Source organism: Amborella trichopoda, chromosome 4 (assembly GCF_054954075.1).
Source record: "Amborella trichopoda isolate Santa Cruz 75 chromosome 4, AtrichopodaSantaCruz75HAP2 v2.0, whole genome shotgun sequence".
Lineage (NCBI taxonomy): Eukaryota > Viridiplantae > Streptophyta > Magnoliopsida > Amborellales > Amborellaceae > Amborella > Amborella trichopoda.
Window position 1 is genome coordinate 32,764,465 of NC_142339.1, and position 18,853 is coordinate 32,783,317.

Consider the following 18,853-nt stretch of genomic DNA (forward strand, 5'->3'; position numbering starts at 1 on the left):
TAGTTCCGAATACTTCAAACCTAACCCTCACCTAAACATATAAATACCCTCTAAAAAATCTTGAACAATCTCTTCCAAAAATTAGACAAAAATCCTCAAAAAATAGATAGAAAATTTTAGAAAATTAGGAAAATAGCCAAATTAATTAGGAAAAATCCTAGAAAATTCCTAAAGAAGAAAAATTTAGCAAAAATACCAAAAAACCAAGAAAATTTCTGAAAATTCATAAAAAAAATATAGAAAATCCCAAAAGGCTTAGAAAAAATTAGAAATTCGTCTCCTTTCCTTAAAAATCCTTAGGGAAGCCCCACACATAGGATCCTTAAGCTTTCTTCAACCCTAGAAATACCATCTAGGGAAATCAACCCAAATCACAACAGCCAAAAGCATTCATCAAAGGAGATGGGGGCACAAGAGTGGCCTGATCCGAACCCGAAACTCTAGGTTTTGGGTCCCCCAAGGTAAATAATCGCTTCTCTACTTCTTCTGATTCATTATTCTTTTTATTTCTAATTTATTCCTGTAGTTTTTAGCTTACTAGCATCTTTAGGAAAATTAGTTAGATATTGCTAAGTTTCTTAAGATCTAGAAAGTGAAATCTACAGTTAACACTGCAAATAGATTTAGAAGAGGATCAAACCTGCAATATTTGTGATCATTCTAAGTCTATAATTTGAGCGACCCCCACTCTATCTATTGATCTATAAATTGAACTCTTTTTACGAGAATTTGAGTGAATCTCACTCAGAGATTGGTCCAAATTCCTACATAACCAATATTATTACTTAAAAAGTTTAAAGATGTCTTTGTGAAAATATTTTGAGAGAGATTATAGGAATTTAGAATATATTTTGTCCTAGTTTGTTTTCTTTTAGAATTCCTACATATCTCATTTAAAAGATGAGATGTGACTGGTTAAAATCAAGAAAGATTCAAAGTGGATATGAGCCAAAGATTATGGGGATAAGGTTCCTAGAATCGTCCATACATCATGATGCTGATTTCAGAGATAGATGACTCAGATTATCTCTCTCACTTTACAAATTACTTAGTTATCCTTAGATAATATTGAATCCTGATCTGATTGGAACATCTGAAGGCCCTTAAGACTTATATAAGGAGGGGAACTCCCCCATTCTCAATATAATTTTCATCTCTCTCTCTCTCTCTCTCTCTCTCTCTCTCTCTCTCTCTCTCTCTCTCTCTCTCTCTCTCTTTGTATGTGTGTGTGTGGAACGCCCCATTCTCTAAGCTTTCTTCAGCCATAGAAACACAATCTAGGGAAACCAACCCAAATCACAAGAATTACAACAGCCAAAAGCCATCATTAATGGAGATGGTGTCACAAGAGCAAGAGCAAGAAACTCTAGATTTTGGGTCCCCCAAGGTAAGTAATTTCTTGTCTACTTCTTTTATGTCATTATTTTTTTTATTTCTAATTTATTTATGTAATCTTCATTTTACTAGCATCTTTAGGAAAATTAGTTAGGTACTTTTAAGCTTTTTAAGGTCTACAAGGCAAAATTTACAACTAACACTACTATTAGATAATAAAAGAGGATCAAACCTGCAAGATCTATGAATATTCTATGTTTATAATTTGAGCGAACCCCCACTATCTCTATCGATCTACAAATTTAACTCATTTCACAGGAATTTGAGTTGATCTCCCTCAGAGATCGGTCCAAATTCATGTGTAAACAATATTATTACTAATACAATCTAGAGATATCTTTGTGAAAATATTTTGTAAGAGATTCTAGGAATTCAGATTATATTTTGATCTAGTTTGTTTTGTTTTGGAATTCCTACATATCTCATTTAAAAGATGAGATTTGACTGGTTAAAATCTATATAGATTAGAAGGGATATGAGTCAAAGATTATGAGGATAAGGTTCCTAGAATCCTTCCTAAATCATGATGATTGATTTCAAGATAGATGACTCAGATTATTTCTCTCTCACTTCACAAATTACCTAGTTATCCTTAAATAATATTGAATCCTGATCTCTTTGGAATATCCTAAGACTCTTACGGCCTATGTAAGAAGGTGAACTTCCCCATTCTCGACACATTTTCAGCTCTCTCTCTCTCTCTCTCTCTCTCTCTTGTATGTGCTCCTGGGAAACATGTGGGACTCTAGTTTTCTATTGAACAGGAACAATAAAAAAAGCCAAACCAGTACGGCCCTTCCCTTGGGATCCTGAATATGGTGATACTTCCGATTGTACGAGAATTGTAATTTCAATTTAAAAAAGGATATAGGGGCGGCACACAACACCAAATAAAAAGAGAGAAAAGGGGCATGCTCAACACTAGATTAGGCTAGGGGTGGTACAACCCAGTGGCATTCCCTAAAAATTAGAAAGGTCTTAGAGAAAACCCTGGTCGTGACCCTATGCTCTCTGCCTCATAGTTTTTTGAAAAGGATGTGGCAGAGCTACTTTCTAGTTTGATGGATTCAGTAGCTAAAGATTAAGTTCGACATCGTTCAGGTAATCGTGTGTGGGCTTAAGGTAGTAACCTTAGGCGAAAGTTCAGTAAGTCTTCTCAGTATCCTTTATTTTGTGGAAAATGTTTATATAAGGTCTCAAACTTATACTGTGAGGTGCACCTAAAAAACCTACTAGTGAAGGTTGTTCCTATGCTAGAAAACCCTCAAATCAATCATCTTGACCTCGACATTCATAGACATGAAAAAAAGGGGATTTCTCGCCCTAATAATTGTTCACCTTCTAATACATTATCTGGACCGTCCATTTACAAAATTTTCAAGTGTTTATAGATCTGCTTGGTTGTCACCATTTCTAGAACTCTAAATTTTGTAATTGGGGGCAATAATAAATTTTCATATCATGGCAAGGCTTTGTGGCACCGAAACTTATTTTCGGCATAGTTTTGAGGCGCATATTACTTCAATAGTATAAGGTTTATACCTTACACAATCCTCACCCTTATTTTGTAAATTTGAGTTTTATTTTTGGGAGTAAGAATTGCACACCTTTTAGAAAAACCCTTTTAGAATGACAGGGAAAATAGCCTTTTCCCATTTTTGCCTAAAAAGGACAAAAGCTATAGCACACCATTTTAGAAAAGGTCCAAGGTCAAAAATTAAGAGAAATAAGAGAGGCATTAGAGTAAATATCCTATTCGTGCCCTAGCAAAAACCAAAAGGAAAGGTTTCTATGCTTCTCCTACAGCATAAAAGTTCTATCCTCCCCCTACCATCCAGCCATCGCCGTCTAATTTTGATCAAGAGAGCCACTCACCGTTTGATCTTAGATCCGACGTCTCAAAGTAATTTTATTTTTAGGTTTTTTTTTATACAAATTGTATGAATATAAAATTTGGTATGTGCCATCTTCACATTAGGGCGCCACTATAAAAAATATTAAAAAAAAAATTCGATAAAATATAATGACCAAAATACCTCTTGAAAATTTTAGGGGTATTTTGGTCATTTTATTTTATTGAAAATATATTTTTTATATTTTTCGCTAGTGTGAGTTTTATAGAAGAATGGACGTCCAAAATTTGGTGTCAAGATAGTTTATAGAAAAAAAATTAAAAATAAAATAATATAGAGACGTTACATTGTAATTGGGGCAATCTTAACCCTCCATTCAGAATGGATGGTTGGATAAAAGGGAGGATATAACTTCTATGTTGTAGGAGAAACATAGAAAGCTTGCCCAAAACCAATAGATGACCCGAGAAGGAAAGATGAGTTTGAGAGTTTTTCTAAGGCAAAATTGGAAGCCCAAAAGTACTAGCCCCTCTGCCGGTTTTTGGCATTTGCTTGCACCTCACAGCAATGTCGGGAAACAAAAGGATGTGAGGTCGGGCTGCCGAAAAACCCAGCCTAAGGCACACAAAATTGGTTTTGTCAGGTCGCAAATCACCATCGGGACTGCCCGCACCGGCAACTGCAAGCCACCGATAGTCACAGCACCGATGGGCAGTATGGATCTGCATGGACAGTTCTGGCGACCTGCCCACCACCCGAGTCAAGAGTTAACACAACTGGTTGTTTTTAAATCTTTTAAAGAAACGATTAGACTTTCATGCATTAAACGAAATAATAGTAGGGAGATATAATATAATTATAGTGCTATAGCAATAGTAAGTAAATACATTTTTTGTAAGACTCATGGGAATTTTTATTTTGGGTGCGGTTTGTATAGAGCCTAGACTCTAAACAATCAAATTAGAACCTACCTTCAAATAGTATCAAAAAATATAGTATCAATACGGGAAATCTTTGTGATAGCCTTAAAATATATTTTTATATTTAGTTGTAAAGTTTAAACCTTCAAAATGGTGTAGATCGACAAAATCTATGAAAATTGACCGTCTAAAAATGCATTACAAAATACACAATTTCCAAAACTAGAAATCTATTTTTTTCTCATGTAAATGCATCTTGATATCGAGATGATTAATTTGAAGATATTTGAGCATCAAAACCTCCTCTTCTATATAAACTTTTCCCTTTTTATTTTCCCTTTTATCGATATCAATCAATTTTTTTTTTAGTTTTTGAAAAGAAATTTTAGACAGCAACTTACAAATAGCATCCCCTAAATTTACGAAGGAGCACCAAGTGCCTACAACATGTAGGCCTCTCGGATTTGGCTTTGTGGTTATAGATATGTTCGAATTCTTGATATCAAGCAAAGTAGCGCACCCGACGATTATTTAAGAGAAATACCCTTCTTTTTTTTTTATGGGGAATAGTGTCGGGGCATTAGCAGTTTGGCGACTTAGTTCCTTACCATAACTTCCCATCCCCCATCCCTACCATTCACAAAAACAAAACAAGAGAGAAAGGATGAGAGATTTTTTTTGGGAAAAGTTTAAAAAGAGCCGAGGTTCTAAACAATCAAGTTTGACCAGACTTTAAATTTTTCACCCGAAGAGATTGTTTTTATGCCCAAATGTTCTCAAATAGATTATCTTAACATTTAGATACATGGACATGAGAAAAAACATTGATTTCAAGTTTTGGAAATAGTAATTTTATAACGCATTTTTTACCGTCAATTGTCAAGATTTTCAAGTTTACATAGATCTCTGGATCGACACGATTTTTGAAGCTATAAACTTTACAAATAAAGATAAAAATATACTTTAAAGCCATCACAAAGGTTTCCAATATTGAAACCACACTTCTCGACACTATTTGATGGTAGGCTCTAATTTGATTGTTTAGAGCCTAGGCTCTATACAAACCGAACATGAGATTGCACCCTTAAACAATCCAATTAAAGCTCACCTCTAAATTTTTTCATAAATATAATTTTGATGTCAAAATTTTTTAGAATGGTTTAATAATCTATTTTTATCTCTAATTATAAAATCTTAAATTCTAAAAATAGTCCAAATCAAATAGATTTATAAACTCATGAAAATATTAAGAATTGACAATCCAAATAATATGTTGCAAGATACACAGCTTCACGGACTCGAAATCTTTTTTAATTTTCATATTCATATATCCCGATGTCAAGTTGATCAATTAGAGGGTCTTCAAACCTCCAAACAACCTTTTATAATGAATTTTTGAGATGCACATTTAATTCTACATTTTAAAATTGCAACCTTATATAAATTTCTACTTTTAAATAAAAACTGTACCACGAATCATCAAACACCTTTGCTGCACATTAATTACAATTAGAACTTTCGCAATCTAAGAGCTTTTCTGCTTACATTTTGGAAATGGAAAAGCTCAAGGAAACCTGTGAAAAGTGAACTTTCAATCCCAGATAACACTAGAAAACTACTTACTAATAACCCAGAGTCCCAAACCATGCGGTGATTTCCCCCACATTGATTTGTTGTTATGTATCTCCTAATTTTTTAAAATGATTCTAAAATAACAATTTTTTTCCTTAAATTTTTTATTTTTTCCCCTCCCCCTAGTGGCAAACTTTGCTGCCTTCAGGAGAAGATATCCTCATCCAAGGGGTCTCCAAATCAAGCTTCTTGACCTTCAATGGAGGCCCATTCACCCCCTCTCCCATGAAACCCCTCTTCTTATTCTTCTCATCTTTCACTCTCAGCCTCACGCCAAAGAGCTTAGGACTCTGATCATCATTTTCGTCATCATCATCTCTGCCTTCCTTCACATAAGACCCACAATCCACATTGCTCCCGCGCTCCATGATCTTAGTGATTTGTTCAGGCAAAACATTTATGCATTTCGAGAGGAAAGCGATGAGATCGGCACATTGCTTCTTGGTTTGAAGGAGCTCTGAGGCAAGATGAAAGTTATCCCTCTTGAGCTTCTCATTCTCATCGGAGAGGTCGGAGAAAGAGGTTTCATGGAGGTTCTTAGGTAGGGGATCAGTGGACGAGGTGGACGAAGATGCCTGATCGTCACCTGAATTTGATGCTGAGACCGCGGCAGCTGATTTGGAGCAAATGGCCACTGTTGATGCCTTCCTACGGTGGATTTCGCAGAGGAGGGCCTTTTCGCCCCTTCGAAAGAAATCATTGGAAAACTCCCACCGGTCGGGCACTATCTTCCTGAAACCCTGCACTCAAAACAATGTAAACTCTTACTTCACTCATTCCTCTCTCTTTTGGAGGTTCAGAGCTAAGATTAGATTATAAAAATAGGTTATTTTGAACTTTATATAAAACAATATTAGTTTAAACTTTATTTCATTTATAATTTGAAATATATACAATGTGACCATTTACTTTTGATACAATAATGATGTTACAATCATCATTGACCACCAAATTTGAAATCGGGTAGTTAAGGACATGTCATTATTTAAATCGGGTAGTTAAGGACATGTCATTATTTATGCACAGAATCTACAGCAAAATTTCTTGAATGTTGTGGTATACTTTCGTCTGTTAGATTTTACTTTCAATGGCTAAAAGTAAATGTTACCTCTTTATATCAAAACTAAAGAAAAAACTTTATACAGAGCAAAAACTCTAAACAATAAAATTAGAGCGGAACTCAAAAATTTTACTAGAAAAGATTGTTTTGATGCCCAACAATCCTCAAATTGATCTTCTTAACATCAAGATGCGTGGACATGAGAAAAAAATGGATTTCAAGCTTTAGAAATAGTCCATCTTATAATGCATTTTTTGACCGTTAATTTTCAAGATTTTTTATTTTCCATAGATATGCTCGATCTAAACTATTTTTGAAGCTTTTAATTCTATAATTTAAGATGAAAATATATTCTAAGGCTATCACAAAGATTTTCAGTATTAAAACCATATTTCTCGACACTATTTGAAAGTGGGTTCTATTTTGATTGTTTAGAACCTCGGGTCTATACAAACCGTACAAAAAAATAAATGGTCTTATAGTTTCCGATTAATTTTAAATTCTAAAGATAGATATTTTTGGAACGGAACCATTTTTTAATATTGTTAAACTTTCCCTATGGAAAAAAGCCAATAATCCAAAAATAAAATAATAAAATTAATGTTCTCAAAAAATTTCAATGAACAGGTGCTTAAGTCAAATATGGATCCTGTGCCAAATATGGGTACTCAAGATGAAATTCATTTCTCTCTTTTGCTAGGTAAATAGACTAACAAACGTCTGATTTAGAAGTTAATGAGGTATATATACGTCACGCCATTAAAAAAAGTATCAAGAAAATCACAGACAAATGCCCAAAGGAGACACGGCAACATTCAAGGCCAATTTTGTCAAGATTTAGCTACCAAACCCGCTGAGGGGTTTGGTGTCCAACAACCGGTCAAACATGTTAAATTTGATCTTTTATGAAAAACAATTTAAATATAAATATATTAAAAAAATAAAATCATTTAATTTATTGAATCGAATCAAAATGACAAATCTAATATGTCAAATATTGATTTTGACCGATTAACCCAATTAATCAACCGATTCGCACTTGTGTTAATAACTATGCTTGCGCCCATTCAATTTACCTACTTTGGATCTCTCAAGTGAGATTGATTGCTAAGGTTTACTTTGTCCCTCATTAAGGGGGTTGACAAAATATTTTTTAGAGCGTAGTAGGTGCATCGGAATGAAGTTGCTTTCTTGGAAAAGAGATGGAAAACTCTAGAACTCAAAATAGAGAAATCGTCACAACAAAATCCGCATGAGACACGATTATTATAACAGTTGAGCCCCTTTTCTTGAGTGGGTCAAGACACTCATTTCATCTTCTCATCAAAATTGCAATGTAATTGTTTTTTTAATTTATTTTTTTTTGTTTTTTTTTTATAATTCATTGGGAAAGACAGATCCCTACCTGTTTTCCCGTTTTCAATAGATTCGAGAGTTATATTTTGAAAGTGTTAATTGAAGGTGTCAATGGTATGAATAAATACCACGATCTAGTAATGGGTGTGAGGATGTTATCCCCATGACCCAGCCCCTTTCCTATTAATTATTTTTTATTTAAAAACGAAAAATGTTTGTTTCGGACATGTGGTTGGCCGTCGTTATTGAGAGTTAACAGGGACATAATTATCCTTTTATTTGAACCGAACAGCTCTCTTGAAATCAAAGCAATGGATGAGAGTCGGGAAAAACTAGTTTTCAATGTGGAAAGGAAAAACTAGTTTTCAATGTGGACTTTCTTCAACATTGAGAGATATTTATATTTCAGAATTGTGGCTTTTGAGTTGCAAATCACTAAAAATTACCGGATGAGGACCTTGAATATTGGACGCTTGGATTCCATGAGCCCAAAATGGGCCGTAGTTATTTTTAAATATGTCATCTACTATTAAATTTCTATTGTATTATGCTCCAATAGGAGTGTGGAAAAGTATATAAAAGACCATTCACATAATCACTCTTTTCCATTAGATTTTAAATAAGGTGGTTGTGGGTGTATATTGGCTAATTAAAAAAAAAAAAAAATCGAACACCTCAAGCCATTCATTTTGAGGTCTAATATTAGATTAGTAACCATTCCAATCTCCATGTAACAAAGATATATGATTTCATAGTATACAATCCCCAACAAAAGTAAAAGTATTATGTCCATTTAAGGGAAAAACCCCATCTAAGATTTAAGTTTTGGGCAAGTTTTCCAGCCTAAAGTACTATCCTCCCCTTTATCCAACCGTCCATTCTGAAAGGAGGGCTAAGATTACCCCAATCACAATGTCACATCTCTACACTATTTTATTTTTAATTTTTTTTCTATAAATTATTTTCACACCAAATTTTAGACGTCCATTCATATATTTAACTCGCACGAGCGAAAAATATAAAAAAAAATGTTTTTAATAAAATAAAATAACCAAAATACCTTTGACTGTTTCAAAAAGTATTTTAATCATTATATTTCATCAAAAAATTATTTTTTAATATTTTCTACAGATGCACCACAATGAGAAGATGGCATATACCAAATTTCATATTCATACAATTTGTATAAAAAAAATTAAAAATAAAATACTTTAAGATGCCGGATCTAAGATCAAACGATGAGTGGGAATCAAAATTGGATTGTTGGATAGTAAAAGAAGGATAGAACTTCTATGTTGTAAGGGATGCATATAAACCTTTTCCTTAAGTTTTAAGACTAATGTTTGGGATATAACCTCGTCATCCTATATACTAGTTTTAAGAGAAAAATATCCCGATTACATCCCCCAATATTTGGAAAAGTAATATCTCCATATTGAATAGAGTCTGACTAATTTTTAGAGGGTGAAAATTGAATATCACAAAACTTAAAATTCAAGTTTCTACGGAAAATAATCATATAGTAATTTTTGGATAAATCCCAAAATTCAGATTGAAAAAGACCCCAAGAACTTCAATTGAGTCACGGAGGGATGGAGTAGATGTAAACTATTACTCCCGCCGTACGCCTCTAAATTATTTATGAAATGGCGCTAAAATAAGGTTTACGCTTAACAATTTACAAATTTAAAGTGACCTTGACCTTAAATAGAGATATTAGAAGTACCCACTTTGGAAATATCATCAAATTTTTCCCTTCAACAGTTTGAAAATATCAGCAATTATCTCGTGAATTTAGCGCCTCCCTCTCTTAACTTTAAGCAAAAGTTCGGGATTTAATGGCTACCGAATTTTTAATGAGAGATGGAGAGATGTTAAAGACTAGTAAGTCGGGAATTCAACAGAGACTGCGTTCATAAGAGCTCATTTTGCAGAAGGAATGGAGAGAGGGGTTCGAGAGGGAGACTTACATAGGTGTTGAGCTGGCGAACGAAGCTGGAGAAGTTGTTGTGTTTGAAGTAGTTGGGGAGAAGGTCCCTGGCGAACTCGGCCGGACGCCACACGACGAAGGTGCTCCCTTCCTCATTCCACGACACCACCTCGTCGGTGGCGGGGTCGTCGACCAGCTGGTATGTCTTGCTCAGGAATGGTGCAGGCACCTGCCTCGGCTGCTGTATCTCCTTCGCCATCTTCTCTTTCCACTCTTACAAAAAACTAAATTAAAGACCCTCGCTGGGGAGAGCGACAGAAAGAGGAGAGCTAATGAAGCTTTAAACTGAATAAGAGCAGAGCGGTTAAAAACTCCCAACCCCAGCAATAGAAGCCACACATCGGTCCACAATTCATGAGATCAATCCTCGATTTTGTTGTTCCCAGATCGATGATTCTCTCTGATCAGAGATCTCTCCCTTTGACAAAACAATCTTTTGAAATGCCTCTGCTCCTCAATGGCAATCATCAGATTAGAACATAATTGAAGAAAACTTTGATTCAATCTCGAAACCTCAAAATTCAAACTCTTCCAAAAATGATTTGAAATCAGAAGCCACCGACCTGTAGATATTGCAGGAAAGGTTTAAGAGAGAAGACAAGAATTACCCATGGAATCGAAGGAGAAGAAGAAAAGGGGACATTCAAAAAATTCAGAGCTTGTCTTTGCGACTTCTGGACTTTCAAAGCCCCTCCATTGATGAAGGCAAGCAGTTTATTAAGAGGAGGAAATGGAAATCTGGAAATTTCCAGAAAAGTATGCCAGAAACCAAAGGGAAGTTGTCTGTATTAGGCGAATTTTTCCTTCTCACCTTTTGTTTCCCTATTCTTACCTTCCCAATTTAGTATTTTATTTTTCCATTATTATTTTAATTTTATGTCCTCTCTGCCAACTCGGAAAAGAAAGGAGGGCAGGAATACATTTCGTCGAAGGTTCTGGGCCGTTTGTGAACCGAAGCTTCTCAGCGTTTTGAAGATCCGACGGCTGTGATATCAACACGTCACGCTTCCTTTCTTCTTTGGAAGAAAATGGTGGGGGAGGGTGGTTAGGGTTGCTGTCCTTCACCTAATATCTTACAACTACTACTGATCCCAAGTACCACTCGTGTGTAGCCCCTTTAACATGCGTGAGATAATAGGACCTTTTTGTAAAAGGGGCGCATGCCCATGACGCCTTCCACGTTTTAGTAGTGGAAAAATTTTACATATAAAATGTAATGTAAAGCCATGACTCAAAATCTATCTGGAAACTGCAATTTTGGAGTTCAACAAACCCTCGAATACTTTGTCAATCTACATTTTCGGAGGCCTTTTTTTTTTTTTTTAAGTAATCATATTCTTTTGGAATGGTTCTTTTTTCGTACATGCTCCTCCAAAATTTCACGGGAATGTTTGGCTACTTTCACCGCTATTAGGAAGTATTGCGACGTTTCGGTTTTGGAAAAGCCTTTAAAATATTTCAGTACTACAAAAAAATGGACTTCAAAACTTTAAAATGACACATTTTGATTTTGTATTACATACCTAAATCGTCTTTTTTGTTTTCTAGTGCTTATACTTTGTTAGGTTTACACCAGTTTTAGGGTATGTTTGGATGATAATTAATTTTATGTAAAATATATCAATTTATATAAAATTAATATGCTCTTGATAGTGTTATTTTGTTAGCTGCTTGACATGTACCTTGCAATATATATAATATTATTAAAATATTTAACTTTGAGTTTTAGATATTTTTGACCAATCACATGTGATTTTCTAGAAATTACTTTGAATAAAATAAAAATAACTTTTAAAACAAATAAACCTATGAGCAAAACTACCTATAAGTTTATCTCAAATTAATTTATGATGGCCATAACCAAATAATAGATAACTCATCATCAAGATTAACTTAATTGAAATAGCGAATTATGAATGATAACGAGTGCATCCAAACAATCCTTTAATTGGGGATTGAAATAGATTCTCAATATATCATATGATGTTTTTGGCTCTGAGCCGACATCTTTTATCAGCATTTTAACGAATGGCTTTATTTTTAATCATAAAGCCTACATATTGTGCTAACCATAGTCCTTTTATTGAGGATGAAGTTTCTTCAAGGCCTAGGCTTTATGAAAACAAAATAAAGCCTCATCTCAAATTCTCATTCGGAAAGCACTTTTGGTCATGGGAATCTCCATGATATCTCTAAAATTAATTTCCAATACCGACAATAAAATTTGAAACTAAAAAAATGAAATAGATCTTCTATATTTATGAACACTTATTTTTAGGGCGAAATAGACTCTTCATATAATTTGTTACAAGATACATTATTTTTAAAGTTTAAAATCTTTTCTTTTTTTTAATGACTATAATCTTCAAGCCGATATGAGGTTTTCAATGCTTTAACTGCAATTTTCAATGAGTTATAAAGTGAGGATTTACTTATTTTAGTAGGGCTGCAACCTATCAAACTATTTTCCTTTTACTAATTTTTTCTAATTTTTATCCAACCAATAAAGAACTTGCCATCTTATAAAAGGACAATGCTACTTTCTTCCACGTTCACTGTTGAGCTGACATGCTCATGGCAAATATGAACCGTTCATGCATGGGAACAAAACAATATGGAAAAGGTTGCAGCTGCAGCTCAAATCTGACACGAAATTGTTATTTTGAGGGCAAAAGCATTAAACAGAGCATCATAATCTCAATAATTATGTTGAAAAAAATTAAATTTTTTTAAAAAAGTTTGTATTGAAAATATCAAAATTTAATCTTTTAAAAATAGTGTATTTCACAAGGGAAAGGTTTCTATCCTTCCCTTAGCATAGAAGATCTATGCTTCCTCTACCATCCAGCCGTCCAATTTTGATCAAGAGAGCCACTCATCATTTGATCTTAGATCCGATGTCTCAAAGTATTTTATTTTTATATTTTTTATACAAATTGTATGAATATGAAATTTGGTACGTGCCATCTTCTCATTGAGGTGCACCTATAAAAAATATTAAAAATAATTTTTCGATAAAATATAATGATCAAAATACCCCTTGAAATTTTAGGGGCATTTTGGTTATTTTATTTTATTGGAAATATTTTTTTTATATTTTCGCTAGTGCAAGTTTAATAGAGGATTGGACGTACAAAATTTAGTGTCAAAATAGTTTATAGAAAAAAATATTAAAAATAAAATAGTGTAGAGACGTGACATTGTCATTGTAGTAAGCTTAGCCCTCCATTCAGAATGGACCTTTGGATAAAGGGAAGTATAAAAATTTTATGTTGCAGAGGAAGCATAGAAAGCTTGTCCATTTCATAATACAATACATTACATACATCAAAGTTCCAATTTTAAAACCAAGGACAAAATTAAATTTTCAAGCCAGTTCTAGCAACAGAAATGTATTTAAAATATGAGAAGTAAAACCTCTAGTCTTAACATGAGTGACAAACTGACTATTACCCTTTCATCGGGATATTATGGGTGGGGAGTTTTATGATGGTACTATGGTGTTTGTCTTTTTAATTGAGATTTATTGGATAATGACCAGGTTTTTAATATATTAAACATATTAGTATTGTCGATTAAATTTTTATTGAACTCAAACTACAAAGTTTATTAAAAACTTATAAATGATAAAGTAAATTAATATATAAAAAGTAATTGTGCATCTTAATAGATTTAATGTACATGTTCATTATCAATTCCTCGCAATACTTTACATTTTCCCCTGAGATTGAACAGCTATTTTTACCAAATACCCTAATTTCTTTTCAAAATTTTACATGTCATTATCCGGAAAAACTATCATAGTAACAATTTTATGATAGAAAACCGTGGATATCGTGCTCAATTCACTTTACCAAGATCTTATTAGAGTTATTATAAGGGTCAACCTTTCTATGCTTCTCCTACCGCATAGAAGTTTTATCTTCCCCCTTATCCAACCGTCAATTCTGAATGGAGGGCTAAGATTGCCCCAATCACAATGTCACGTCTCTACACTATTTTATTTTTAATTTTTTTTTCTATATATTATTTTGACACCAAAATTTGGATGTCCAAACCTCTATTAAACTCGCACTAGCGAAAAATATAAAAAAAATATTTTCAATAGAATAAAATAACCAAAATACCTCTGAAAATTTCAAGGGGTATTTTGGTCATTATATTTATCAAAAAATTATTTTTAATATTTTTTATAGGTGCGCCTCAATGAGAAAATGACACCTACCAAATTTCATATTCATACAATTTATATAAAAATAAAAACTAAAAATAAAATACCTTAAGATGTCAGATCTAAGATCAAACGGTGACTCCCTTCATAAAAAATGAACGGCTGGATGGTCGGGGGAGGATAGAACTTCAATGCAATAGGGGAGCATAGAAACATTTCTCTATTATAAGCCATTGAATAAAGGGAAAGCTTTCTATGTTCCCGCTACAATATAGAAGTTCTATTCTCCCCCTTATCCAACCGTCCATATTTTAATGGAGGGCTAAGATTGCCCCAATTACAATGTCACGTCTCTACACTGTTTTATTTTTAATTTTTTTTTTCTATAAACTGTTTTGATACTAAATTATGGACGTCCATTCCTCTATTAAACTCTCACAAATGAATAATATAAAAAAAATATTTCAATAAAATAAAATGACCAAAATACCCTTGAAAGATTTAAGGGGTATTTTAGTCATTATTTTTTATCAAAAAATTATGGTTGATATTTTTTATAGGTGCGCCTCAATGAGAAGATGTGTCACACCCCAAGAATTTACAATACTGTTATTCCTGAGATGTGACAGACAAAACATATATACATCTATTGATAGGACAAATTTACAGTGGCGAGGTCTTACAAGGTAAATAAAGAAAGCTAGCACAACAACAGTATCTTCCAAGGTTGATCTTGACTAGCACTCAAAATGAATCCGCTGTTATGCTGAAAAAATGTTTACCATAGTTTGATGAGTTTGGCTACTCAGTAAGTGATCATCATAATCCTAAAAATAATCATGATTGAAAGATATCAATATTTTCCAAAATGAAATCTATTAACAGAAATGCATCAACAGTTTCACTTTCAATAAATACATAATTAAGTATAATCCGAGTAATTGAAATCCTTATAACACTTTTAACGGTAGTACATAATTCAAAGGATTTCACAAAATACCCTACTGGCGTCCCAAGTAGGTCACCTATATACCCCATCAGCGTCCTGATGGGTCCACTTAATCCCTATCGACGTCCCAGATAGGTCCACTTAATCCCTGCAGGTCTACTTATACCTCACCGGCGAACCGGATGAGTCCACTTGCATACTTAAATTATTTCTAAATCTCTTTAAACATTTGAAAGCAGCAATATCATGTACTCAACATATCACTGAAATCATTAATATGAATTTCACTTAAACCATTAATAACAGTCACTCTCTATAACATTTCAAAAATAACCAATCAAATATTTTGGGCTCAAATTTAGAAAGGTAGCAGTTTGTAAAGGCATTCTAGCATAATTGCCAATTTAATATGTATAGAAAAAACTCTTATAAAAATTCAAGAATACGGAATTATCACAATTTATGAGATATCAATCCACAAATAAACATTTCACAACAATACTATAATCAATTGCAAAAATGTCAATTTTTAAATAATAAGGCAGTCATTTGCACATGAATTTTACAATGTCTAAATATTCAAAACAGTAGAAAGAAATATCACAATTTTACTAAAAGCAGAAATATCACATTTATTTCTAATAATTTGATAGTATCTAAAATTTTCTAACAATAGCCAAGAAAAATAAATAAATTTATTTTTCTAAGAATTTACAGCATTTAAAATTTCTAACATAGATAAAATATCACAATTTTTATTAAAAAGATTATTTTTCAAGATAATGAGGTCGTGTGCGCATAAAATTTATCGCACCTAAAATTCATGATAATAAACAGAAATAATTATTTCATTTCATTTTTAAAAAGAATGGATTATTTTTCGAGACAATGGGGTCACTTACACACAAAACTTATAAAATAAAGATCCTGGACGGAAATATCATTATTTATTAAAAACAGACTATTTTTCAGGAAGACGATGTCACTTACTTATAATCACTCACGAAATTGATGCTTTTTGTGTATGTTGGTTGGGGCACTAAAAGGCCGCCCGTTTACAGTAGATCTTATGGAATCAGTATGCACAAGAGCTCAGTGATAAAAGTTTCAGTTAAAAAGACGCATCTCATGGTTATACCATAGGAAGGTGGCACATTTAATTTACTTACACGTCATAGTGGATTGTCAAGGGCCAACACGTAAGAGAAACTACAAGCCACGTTATAAGATAAGAAAAGCTTAAGTCAAAAGCTTTTGGAAATAGTGATGGTCCTTAAGGACCATCATGCTCATATGGACCATCACTTATTAAAAGTTTATTGTCCCTTGTTTTTTTTTTTTTTTTTTTAAAGTTTAGAATTGTTACATTCTTCCCTCCTTAAAGAAATTTAGTCCTCTAAATTTATGTACCTGATTACTGAAAAAGATAGGGATATTTTTCTCTGATATCGTCTTCTTGTTCCCAAGTCGACTCTTCTCTTGAATGGTACTGCCATAATACACGGACCAAAGGAATCTCCTTGTTACGCAACACTTGCACCCTTCTATCCAGTATCAAAATTGGTTGCTCAATGAAGGATAGGTTCTTCCTGATTGGTAAAGGTTCATATTTCAAGATATGGGATGGGTCGGGCTGATATTTTCGTAGTGAAGATACATGAAAGACATTATGGATGTTTGCCAATTCGGGTGGTAAGGCAAGTCTATAAGCGACACCTCCGATTCTTTCCAGGATTTCAAATGGTCCGATGTAACGTGGGCTCAACTTTCCTTTCTTGCCGAATCTCATAATGCCCTTTATTGGTGAGATTTTTAGGAAAACTCGATCACCTTCCTCAAATTCAAGATCTCTCCTTCGGTTATCGGCATAACTCTTTTGCCGACACTGAGCTGTCTTGAGCCTTTCACGAATTAATGCTATTTTATCTGTGGTTATCTGGACAATTTCTGGCCCCAAAAGCTTTCTTTCACCAACCTCGTCCCAACATATGGGTGACCTGCATTTCCTTCCATACAGGGCTTCATATGGTGCCATCTGAATACTGGCTTGGAAGCTATTATTATAAGCAAACTCAATCAGGGGTAAATGGTCATCCCAGCTTCCTGTAAGGTCAATAACACAGGCCCTCAGCATATCTTCTAAGGTTTGGATGGTCCTCTCCGTTTGTCCATCAGTTTGGGGGTGGAAGGCAATACTAAAGGTGAGTCTCGTCCCCATGGCTGACTGTAGTCTAGCCCAAAATTTAAAAGTAAACCGTGTATCCCTGTCCGATACAATACTGACAGGAACTCCATGCAACCGCACTATTTCCTTAATGTACAACTGAGCCAGTCGATCCAAAGTGTACGTCTTGCGAATCGGTAGAAAGTGGGCAGCTTTGGTCAACCGGTCCACAATGACCCAAATGCTATCATGTCCTGAATTTATTCTAGGCAAGCTAGAGACAAAATCCATAGAGATGTGCTCCCACTTCTATTATGGCATGGGTCAAGGCTGCAACAACCCAGCGGGCCTTTGATGTTCAGCTTTTACTTGCTGGCATGTTAGGCATTTAGACACAAATAGTGCTACATCTTTTTTCATATTATTCCACCAAAAGGTTTTCTTCAGGTCCTGATACATTTTAATACTTCCGGGATGTATTGTATAACGAGAATGATGTGCTTCTTCTAAGATAGCTTTCTTTACACTCTCATCATTCGGGACACAAACCCGACCTTTGAATCTTAGCAAATCCTTACTACATATAGAGAATTCATCTATCTTTCCTTGCTTCACCTCTTCTATAATTGTTATAAGCTGAGGGTCTTTCTTTTGTGCCAATCGAATCTGTTGGATTAATTGGGGTTCCGCCTTAATATTGGCAATCATACTTACCACACCATTAATGGACGGAGTTGGATGCTAATCCGCTATTTCCTCTAACAATCACATTTCTTGGATCATTAGATGAGCTAAGACTCCCGTAGATTTTTTACTTAGAGCGTCGGCCACAACGTTAGCTTTTCCTGAATGATAATGGATTGTACAATCATAATCTTTTAAGAAATCCATCCATCTTATCTGCCGCATATTTAAATCCTTCTGAGAGAAAAAGTATTTCAAACTCTTATGATCCGTGTATATTACGAATTGCTCACCATATAGATAATGCCTTCATATTTTCAAAGCGAATACTATTGCAGCTAGCTCCAAATCATGAATTGGATATTTTTTCTCATATTCTTTCAACTGTCTGGATGCATATGCCACTACTTTCCCATATTGCATTAATACACAGCCCAAACCTTTATGTGAAGCATCACTAGAAATCACAAATCCCCCACTCCTTTCAGGAATAGTTAAAATAGGTGCTGAAGTTAATCGAACTTTTAGTTCTTAAAAATTTTCCTCACATTCACTTGTCCACTCAAATTTGACATTTTTCTGTGTCACTTAGTCAATTAGGTTGCGATTCGAGAAAATCCTTCTACAAATTTCTGCAATATCCTGCCAATCCCAAAAAGCTTCGAACTTCAGTCACATT

At 33.9% G+C, this 18,853-nt stretch overlaps 1 protein-coding gene across 1 annotated transcript; it reads right to left on the reverse strand.

The window, feature by feature from the left end:
• Nucleotides 1-5,587: 5,587 nt before the first annotated feature.
• Nucleotides 5,588-10,898, reverse strand: HSF4 (heat shock factor 4). The gene is made up of 2 exons (XM_006826177.4): nt 10,187-10,898; nt 5,588-6,540 (listed from the first exon to the last, which is right to left on the reverse strand). Exons 1-2 carry the CDS (start codon nt 10,403-10,405, stop codon nt 5,923-5,925), a joined length of 837 nt encoding a protein of 278 aa, XP_006826240.1. The 5' UTR covers nt 10,406-10,898; the 3' UTR covers nt 5,588-5,922.
• Nucleotides 10,899-18,853: the final 7,955 nt, after the last annotated feature.

What these genes read in the sequence shown, in the direction of transcription:
- HSF4 (XM_006826177.4), bottom strand. Translation starts at nt 10,405, where the DNA reads ATGGCGAAGGAGATACAGCAGCCGAGGCAGGTGCCTGCACCATTCCTG. An exon ending in TTCGCCAGCTCAACACCTAT is followed by an intron (nt 6,541 to 10,186) that starts GTAAGTCTCCCT and finishes TTTTGAGTGCAG; the next exon opens with GGTTTCAGGAAGATAGTGCC.